At 35.7% G+C, this 10734-nt stretch overlaps 1 protein-coding gene across 1 annotated transcript; it reads left to right on the top strand.

Annotated features, from left to right (window-relative positions):
- Positions 1–2169: 2169 nt before the first annotated feature.
- On the top strand, positions 2170–10729 carry LOC134228995 (alanyl-tRNA editing protein Aarsd1-like; the record flags this gene model as incomplete). The annotated part of the gene is made up of 6 exons (XM_062710707.1): positions 2170–2292; positions 2444–2461; positions 2818–2959; positions 3182–3239; positions 3517–3676; positions 10643–10729. Coding segments are annotated over 6 exons (588 nt in total), but the record flags the coding sequence as incomplete, so codon positions are not given.
- Between the last annotated feature and the right edge of the window lie 5 nt (positions 10730–10734).

The raw sequence follows: 10734 nt of genomic DNA, 5'->3' as shown, positions 1-10734 counted from the left end.
TCTGTAATTACTGAATTACTTGCTTGATGAATCAAAAAAAGTATTTTTTGTGTCTACATGGTCCAGTTGAAAACAAATTCCATATTGTCTAGTGGTTTTAATATTGAGAAATTAACCATACATGTTAACCTATTGTGATGAAAAAGAGGGAGATTCAGACCTCAAAAGTGGTAGCATTGCGCGCGTGTTGTTAAACGCTTGGATTGTCGATATCTTTCATGTAATATAAATGTATATTATAAGCCTTAAATGAAATCAGGTACCTACACTAATTAATCTTAAATATCAACAGCAAAGAAGAAGACAGAAACACCTTCAGTTTGACATAAATTGTACAAATTCAAATATTTTTCATGCTCATCATTTTGCTTGGATTGGCTGCTTTACTTAGCCTTTTGAAGAGTGATCTTTGCTGAAATAGCCTAGAAGCAATAATTCTGAATGTTCATTCAGTTTTTAAACAAAACAAATGATGGCATGGTTTAATCTAGATCTAAAACAAGTTCGTATCTTTCGTTATATAAATCAGATTTCCCGCGATGATCGAAAACGAAAGTAGAGATGTGCCACATGACTTGGTCAATCGAGTGATTTCTATTGACTTTATTGATAAAGTTGTGAGCTTCTGTGCTTTTAAAGACGATGTCAAATGTTTTCATCTAATTCTTAAAAGCTGTATCTCCTTTTTCATGGCAGGGATGTTGATTAATTTATCGTAACCAATGTAATCACTGGTAGTCTTATGTTGTTGTCGTTGTCAAATCCGTGCTTGAAATCTATGTACAAAAAAAGCGTTTGTATGATTCCGAGTCAAATCACGCGATATCGGGTGCGTCGATTTACCCAAAAGGACCCAAAAGGACCCAAAAGAACCCAAAAGGACCCAAAAGGAACCCAAAAGGACCCAAAAGGAACCCAAAAGGACCCAAAAGGACTCAAATTAATATATTATAATACATTGAAAATTAATTATTTGAATTAAATTATAAATATTATATTATAAATTTACTTAAAAGTTGGCAAAAACATACATTTAAATATGTTGCAACTTTTCTTAAAGAAATAACATACGACTTTTATAACACATCAAACACTAAATCTGGTCAGATATGCTTTGATTTCTTTTAGCTGAAATTAACAAAGTACACTGTATCATTCTATTTCTCCTTCTGTTTTACCATATCTTACTATATGGTATTTGATAAATAAAGAAATTAGTTTTATTTAATGACATGTTCTAGGCATATGGTATCGGGGCTGGGTGGGGGGTGGGGGCTGGGGGGACCTTTCATCCCCACCCCAAACACACACTTTACCCTCAAAAAACTAGTTTTAGTTTTAATAAAATATGAAAGTATTTATTATATATCCATTTATTCTCTTTATTTCAAGTCCTTTTGGGTCGTTCTTAATTTCCTTTTGGGTCCTTTTGGGTTCCTTTTGGGTCCTTTTGGGTTCCTTTTGGGTCCTTTTGGGTTCTTTTGGGTCCTTTTGGGTCCTTTTGGGTAAATCGACGCACCGCGCGATATCTAGCGAGATTTTATGAGAGTGGCTTCAAAAATGGATACCCAAGCGGACCAAAAATACTTTAGACGCAGCTTTTGTAGAAAAGCGGTAGATTTCTGAATTAAATCGGTAGGCGGGAGATGGAGTGAAAAAGCGGTAGACTCCCGCCTAAATCGGAAGAGTTAACATGTATGAATTAACTTTCAACTGCTCTTTAGATTTCCATGAATATCCCATTAAAATAGATTTCCATGAATATCCCATTAAAATAGATTTCCATGAATATCCCATTAAAATAACCTCCTTAAACGGTGGGCATATCTTGCTGTAATATTCATTTTTCTACATTTAAATTTGAAAGTCTCTATTTTTAATTTTCTTTTAGGTTGAAGTTGCAAATTCCATGTAACTCTTTATGTTCAGTGTGCATATCTATGATGAATTAAATATATTTCATCAATGTTTCTGTATGAAAGATGTACAGTACAGTTAGTTCCATTATTACTTGCCTATTTGTTCTGTTACATTAAATGTTGATGGCATTATCTTAGAATGATTGATAACCATCTAAATTTGTATGTTTCTCTTCACAGGTATTTCAAGAAACACAAAATTCAGAAACTTTTTAAATTGATGATTAAAGGAAATTTAATCCCTTTTTAGTTTCAGACAAAGGTGAAGAGTTGCACACCTGCAGAATTACCGGGTAAAAGTAAGAAGGAAAAGCTGAAGGGGTTCGAGGTGATTCTAGAAGATACCATACTGTTCCCAGAGGGGGGTGGACAGGTACAGACCAAGCTGAAGTCAGTCATATACGAGCCAATTTATTGATTTAAAATTGTAAAATAAATCTCATTCACACCTTTGTTCAGAGGACCAATTGACATCCTTAAAATTAGGAATTTTTTAAAGTTAATATATGTTTGTTCTTTTTCAGCCAGATGACAGAGGCACAGTAAGTAGAATTTCATTTGAACTCTCTTGGTTCATCTGTGTTGAGGCATTAAATATAAAATTATTTGCAGAGGGTTTAGCCTGGTGTATACAATTCTGATAATGTTTGTACTTAATTGTGTGGTGTGTTCAAGGATGTACAGTGTGTTAATGGTTATTTTCACTTTATTATGGGAAGATGTAAATCGTTCTACATTCTCAATATCTTAATATGATAATTATCTCACTAATGTCAGCAATTACATAGAGTACTGTAGAGGTAGTAAATGATGGAACTCATTCACAAAATACATTGAGGTGCCAGCACATTATGTAATTAATACATGTACTGTTACGTGTTTAATCCCCTCGTTTTAGATCAATGACGTGGAGGTTTTACGCATCACAAGACGAGGAGCAGATGCTGTCAATTTCGTCACTAAGGAGATACAGGCTGGTACAGAAGTATGTCTCAAAGTGGACTGGAAGAGGAGGTTTGACCACATGCAGCAACATACAGGTTACTCATACATATCATTATTTGGTGTCTGTTCAATCATTGGACATAGTTGTTGATCCACAATATTTAGATGACCAAGCTCAACTTATTGGTAAAATACATACCCTTCTCAGATATATGCATGTATTAAAATGTTGTTACACATCTTAAACATTTTTTAAACACATTTTTCAATTTATAAGTATAAAAAGTTATCGTAGGAAATTTTTGAACAATTTTCAGGACAGCACTTGATAACAGCCATAGCAGAAAGCATGTATGGATGTCCCACCACATCATGGTGAGAAGTAAATTGAATGAAAAAAATTCTAGATTTAATCACTAGTAATTTTTAAGATTTGATTGAGGATATAATTATCCAGTCAAGCAATCAAGTACAATTTATGCCTTTGAAAGAAAGTGAAGCTGAAAAGCCGTATTTCACCTCAGTTTAAAAAAAGATTGCCATCTGAAGTGGTTGTAATTAAGCTGAGTTCAAAGTTCATTGAGTTGTTGATAAAAATATGTAATTCATAAGAAACTAATAAGGTGTGAGGTTCATATATTTTATTATTAAGGTGTCTCGGAGAAAACATATCGTCAATCGAGTTAGACATTCCGTCCCTGACTGACCAGCAGGTGGCAGACCTGGAGGACACAGTGAATGAGAAGATACTGGCCAGTATCCCAGTCACACCACACCTCTACCACGACAAGGAGGACCCAGAACTCCAACAGGTAAATCTTAAGTGGTACCTCTATCTTGACAAAGAGGACCCAGAACTGCAACAGGTAAATCTTAAGGTGGTACCTCTACCAGGACAAGGAGGACCCAGAACTCCAACAGGTAAATCTAAAAGTGGTACCTCTACCACAACAAGGAGGACCCAAAACTCCAACAGGTAAATCTTAAGGTGGTACCTCTACCATGACAAAGAGGACCCAGAACTCCAAAAGGTAAATCTTAAGGTGGTACCTCTACCACGACAAGGAGGACCCAGAACTCCAACAGGTAAATCTAAAAGTGGTACCTCTACCACAACAAGGAGGACCCAGAACTCCAACAGGTTAATCTAAAACTGGTACGTCTACCACAACAAGGAGGACCCAGAACTCCAACAGGTAAATCTTAAAGTGATACCTCTACCACATCAAGGAGGACACAGAACTCCAACAGGTAAATCTTAAAGTGGTACCTCTACCACCATAAGGAGGACCCAGAACTCCAACAGGTAAATCTTAAGGTGATACCTCTACCACATCAAGGTGGACCCAGTACTCCAACAGGTAAATCTAATTAAAAAAAGTGGTACCTCTTACACGCCAAGCAGGATCCAGAACTCCAACAGGTTAATCTTAAAGTGGTATCTCTACCACGACAAGGAAGACCCATAACTCCAACAGGTAAATCTTAAGGTGGTACCTCTACCACAATAAGGAGGACCCAGATCTCCAACAGGTGAATCATAAAGTGGTACCCTCTACCACCACAAGGAGGATCCAGAACTCCAACAGTAAATCTTAAAGTGGTACCCTCTACCATGACAAGCAGGATGAAGAACTCCAACAGGTAAATCTTAAAGTGGAACCTCTACCATCACAAGGAGGACCCAGAACTGCAACAGGTAAATCTTAAAGTGGTACCTCTACCACGACAAGGAGGATCCAGAACTCCAACAGGTAAATCTTAAAGTGGAACCTCTACCACCACAAGGAGGACCCAGAACTCCAACAGGTAAGTCTTAAAGTGGTACCCTCTACCATGACAAGGAGGACCCAGAACTCCAACAGGTAAATCTTAAAGTGATACCATTACCACGACAAGGAAGACCCATAACTCCAGCAGGTAAATCTTAAGGTGGTACCTCTACCATGACAAGGAGGACGCAGAACTCCAACAGGTAAATCTTAAAACTGATACCTCTATTACAACAAGGAGGACCCAGATCTCCAACAGGTAAATCTTAAAGTGGTACCTCTACCACCACAAGGAGGACCCGGAACTCCAACAGGTAAATCTTACAGTGGTACCTCTACCACAACAAGGAGGACCCAGAACTCCAACAGGTAAATCTTAAGGTGGTACCTCTACCACGACAAGGAGGACCCAGAACTCCAATAGGTAAATCTAAAAGTGGTACCTCTACCACAACAAGGAGGACCCAGAACTCCAACAGGTAAATCTTAAGGTGGTACCTCTACCATGACAAAGAGGACCCAGAACTTCAAAAGGTAAATCTTAAGGTGGTACCTCTACCACGACAAGGAGGACCCAGAACTCCAACAGGTAAATCTAAAAGTGGTACCTCTACCACAACAAGGAGGATCCAGAACTCTAACAGGTTAATCTAAAACTGGTACGTCTACCACAACAAGAATGACCCAGAACTCCAACAGGTAAATCTTAAAGTGATACCTCTACAGTGCTGCTATCCCACAAGTTGACTAGGATAGGATCGGATAGGATTCAGGATTGAGGATTCACGATAGAAACATTTAGAACTTAATCCAATCCTATCCTATCCTATCCTATCCTGTATCCTACAGCCAATCAGATTCGAGCAAAGGTTAATTCATATTTCAGAATAAATTACAAAAACGAAATACGGTATAAAATGTTTACAAAAGAAATATTTATAATTTTTTCAAAAGAAAATAAAACATTCTTTTCTCTAAACACATATTTACATTATAAAGTTCGAGTAACACGGCGTACGATCTAACCGTGAACGATCACCGGAAGATTTGGGAATGTAAACAACGAAGAGCCCAGGCATCGAAAGACAGTATTTCTTCAGATTGTTTGGATGATTTAACCGATTCTTACTTGTGTAAAAGTGTATTAACATGTTTTTCTGTTAAATATGCTCTGTTTGTTTGGATAATTCCACAGGAACCGTCAGCAGCGGACTTGAATAGATGATGTGCTATATCATATAAGTATACTTCACACTGCACACAGTATGTGTGCATTTTTATACATATTTATCGCTTTAAACAGTGTTCTCATGTCCTAAAATATAAACATTTTATTCTTTTTATTAATATAAACAAAAATCGGGTGCGAGAAAACGGAGTAGTGTAGACAGAAGTGCGGGGGGAGGGGGTGTTAATATTTACAAATACTCTGTCTTATGATTCAATCAGATATCAAGTTTCAATGAGCTCTAAGACTAAAACAATCATATGTAAATATGCCTAAATCAGGTTGTTACATGTACTCTTATCATTTCCCTAATAAGGTCAGAAAATAGTTTTTTTTTTATTTCTGTGTAATTAATAATTGATAAATGAATGTAGAATCATCATGAACATTCCTTATGCTTCTGCTTAAATTTTAATGAGCTCACTAAGCAGTGCACTTACATATTGTGCATGTATGTTTGATGTAGTGTGAGTTATGAAACATAAGTTAATCTTGGCATTTTATTCATTACAGAAAATGGATTGTCTGCACTCATGCGTCATCGCAGTACAAGGATTTCAACCTAAAAAGTATGTATGATTTTATTTTTATCATGTATTTTTACATGGTCATTTAAATACATAAACATCATTATCTGAGTTGAAGTGACATGTCTGCAGTTACTCGGAACAATTGATTTTTTTCTTTCAAAAATATTGAGAGTAAAACTAAAGGAAATGTTGAATTTTTCTGGTCATCATGTTATAGTATCATAGATTTTCATATTCAAATTTCAAGACCAAAAAAAAAAAAAAACAAGAAAAAACATTAAATAGATAAAAACAAGCAGAAATAGAGAAAAGTCACTAAAACAAATGTATTCATACTAATGTTAGAAAGTTGACAAGATAAAATGAATTATAATCTACAAGTAAATTATGTTGAATATTTTTTTTCTTTTATGTGACTGAGGTTGCAGTAAAAGATTTTATTTTTCATGATTTCTAAATGTATTACTTTTGGGAGAGAAAAAGGTGAAATTGTACATGAAATGTGAAAGATAGTCACAATCCAAAACATTTTAAACATGTTAAATGTGTATGAAATGTTTATGACAAAATTTACAATCAACATGTCTATAATATCATTTATTTTTTTTTCAGGAAACCCTGGACATTTACAGTTGTACAGAATGCAGTTCATGCCATATGCTGTTAGTGTAAATGATGAAAGATGTTCAAACCAGTGCCACAGAGTCCTAAGTCTGAAATCATGGTGTTTTTACTAAGGAGATCAGTGTGTTTTCTGTGCATTGTTGACATTTGAAGAACTGTTCGGTTTATGACCATCTCTCTGACAATAACTCTGACATTTGAATTTCAATTTGAGCGACGGTTAAGAAAGCCAAATTCTATACATGTGAAACATTATACAAGTGTAATAAAACATTGATAAACTTTAATTTAAACAAAGTTCATGTGCATGTATCTGTGATCTTAGCATTGAAATTCACAAATGCTGTACATGGATACTTTTAATGACTGTCTCATGGTAATGGAATATTCAGTTGTTAAACATTGTTTAGGAATCACCTTGAATAAAAATATTGTAAACTTGATAAAGTATTTTTCCTCATTTAAAAACTGAAAATTTTAAGATCAAATGTCAAGGTCAAATACAAAGTTTACTCAAGAATGTGGTATAAATGCTGTAAGTACCGTGAATTCTTATGCATGTTTTGTAAGATCAAAGGAACGTGTGGAGCATTTTAATATTTCTCAATCTGACACTGAACACGGATTAACATTCAAGATCAAAGGTCAAATATAAACTTGTTTTACTTAAGACTGAGTTATACATGTTAAAGATGGGAATTCTGAATTTCTCATGCATGTTTTATAAGATCTTAGAAACATGTGTGACCTTACTTATTAAGGTCAATCTGTCAACCAATATCAAATTTAGAAAAAAATATTCTATTAAACATAAATTATTAAATTTTCACACATAAAAAAAATTGAAAACTGAAATACAATTGTACGTTGTTGAGCTGACCATATAAAATGAGGAGAAACTGAAGTGAAATGAAAAATAATAACAATTAGATTATCTTGAATTTAGCAACTATATATTTTGCATAATTTAAAAATATCACATGCAATTATATATGATGAACTGAAATAAAAAAAAAAAAATAAATTACTGAGTTTAAATTTAAAAAAATCATACAATTAATATTGATTTTATAAGACAATTTCACATTTGAAATGTTTGATATGTGAAAGTCAAGATATTCTAGATCTACATTTGACTTGTCTGTTTGGTCTAGTCATATATTTTCTTTCAGAATTGCATACAGAAAAATCTGTCACACAGGCACAGTTAGACTAAATCTATACAATTCATGTACATGCATGTTATTTTCATGGTGCTTAGTTTAGGAAAAAAATAAAATTTTACATGAAACATATACTTAAACATTATTACTATATAGGCATATGATTTTTTAAAATAAATAAATATTACGCGTTGGACGCAAGTCGCGATTCCGGGTCTCGCGAATATTGTAAGTAAGAAATTTAAAACACAAAGTATATTTTTCTTTAATTCTTCTGATAGGCCAATTTCTTTTCATATGTTTGCAAAATCAGTATTTGTCCACGTGTAATTACGATCTTTTTGTTTAACATTATTTTTCAACATGGTTATGATAATCGTAAATTTAATTTGTGCTGAGCGGTTAGTCGGGAATTAGGGAATGCCGATCTCGATTATTTTTCTCCATTAAAATGTCTTACATTTAAATGAATACCATAACTATATCTGATTTTATTTTATTTTCTGGTAATTCCTTTTTTTTTCGTTTTGTCAATTTAATTCCTAAATATTAAAAAACTGAGAGTTGCAGGATAGGATAGGATAGGATTAGACTGAAATTACAGGATAGGATTGTGGATGCAGGATTCACGATAGGATAGGAAAGAATTGTCAACTTATAGGATAGCAGCACTGTACCACATCAAGGAGGACACAGAACTCCAAGAGGTAAATCTTAAAGTGGTACCTCTTCCACAACAAGGAGGACCTAGAACTCCAGAAGGTAAATCTTAAAGTGGTACCTCTACCACCATAAGGAGGACCCAGAACTCCAACAGGTAAATCTTAAAGTGATACCTCTACCACATCAAGGAGGACACAGAACTCCAACAGGTAAATCTTAAAGTGGTACCTCTTCCACAACAAGGAGGACCTAGAACTCCAGAAGGTAAATCTTAAAGTGGTACCTCTACCACCATAAGGAGGACCCAGAACTCCAACAGGTAAATCTTAAGGTGATACCTCTACCACATCAAGGTGGACCCAGCACTCCAACAGGTAAATCTTAAAGTGGTACCTCTTACATGCCAAGCAGGATCCAGAACTCCAACAGGTTAATCTCAAAGTGGTATCTCTACCACGACAAGGAAGACCCATAACTCCAACAGGTAAATCTTAAGGTGGTACCTCTACCACAATAAGGAGGACCCAGATCTCCAACAGGTGAATCATAAAGTGGTACCCTCTACCACCTCAAGGAGGATCCAGAACTCCAACAGTAAATCTTAAAGTGGTACCCTCTACCATGACAAGCAGGATGAAGAACTCCAACAGGTAAATCTTAAAGTGGAACCTCTACCACCACAAGGAGGACCCAGAACTCTAACAGGTAAATCTTAAAGTGGTACCTCTACCACGACAAGGAGGATCCAGAACTCCAACAGGTAAATCTTAAAGTGGAACCTCTACCACCACAAGGAGGACCCAGAACTCCAACAGGTAAGTCTTAAAGTGGTACCCTCTGCCATGACAAGGAGGACCCAGAACTCCAGAGGGTAAATCCTAAAGTGGTACCTCTACCACAACAAGGAGGATACAGAACTCCAACAGGTAAATCATGAAGTGGTACCCTCTACCACGACAAGGAAGATCCAGAACTCCATCAGGTAAATCTTAAAGTGGTACCCTCTAACATGACAAGGAGGACCCAGAACTCCAACAGGTAAATCTTAAAATGGTACTTCTACCACCACAAGGAGGACCCAGAACTCCAACAGGTTAATCTTAAAGTGGTATCTCTACCACAACAAGGAAGACCCATAACTCCAACAGGTAAATCTTAAGGTGGTACCTCTACCACAACAAGGAGGACCCAGAACTCCAACAGGTAAATCTTAAAGTGGTACCTCTACCACCACAAGTAGGACCCAGAACTCCAACAGGTAAATCTTAAAGTGGTACCCTCTACCATGACAAGCAGGATCCAGAACTCCAACAGGTAAATCTTAAAGTGGAACCTCTACCACCACAAGGAGGACCCAGAACTCCAACAGGTAAATCTTAAAGTGGTACCTCTACCACGACAAGGAGGACCCAGAACTCCATCAGGTAAATCTTAAAGTGGTACCTCTACCACATCAAGGAGGACCCAGAACTCCAACAGGTAAATCTTAAAGTGGTACCTCTTCCACCACAAGGAGGATCCAGAACTCCAAAACGTAAATCATAAAGTGGTTTTCATTGTCAAACTGCTTAAAAGACAGAGGTTGGTATATACCTATCAATTTTACAGCTACTTTCAATTTAAAAAAATTGTAATACAATGCACTAAAATAGTATTCCATTTTTTTTTTTATAATTTACTGATTTTTTTATATAAAATTGATACATGCATCTTGATTAAAGTTGATTTTAATCAAATGAGGTAACCATAAAGAATAAAACACATTAAAATGTAATAATATCCTGTTTGTTTTTATCAGTTCCGTTGTCGGGGGCTCCCAGATGATCACGTTGGCCCTGTTCGTGTCCTACATGTAGACGGAATCGACTCGACACTCTGCTGCGGAACGCA

The sequence above is a fragment of the Saccostrea cucullata genome, unplaced genomic scaffold (assembly GCF_032062105.1).
Source record: "Saccostrea cucullata isolate Sc308-1 unplaced genomic scaffold, CSIRO_AGI_Scuc_v1 ctg14982, whole genome shotgun sequence".
Taxonomy (NCBI): Eukaryota; Metazoa; Mollusca; class Bivalvia; order Ostreida; family Ostreidae; genus Saccostrea; species Saccostrea cuccullata.
Note: the sequence above shows the minus strand (reverse complement) of the source record. Positions and strands in the feature narration are given on the sequence as shown.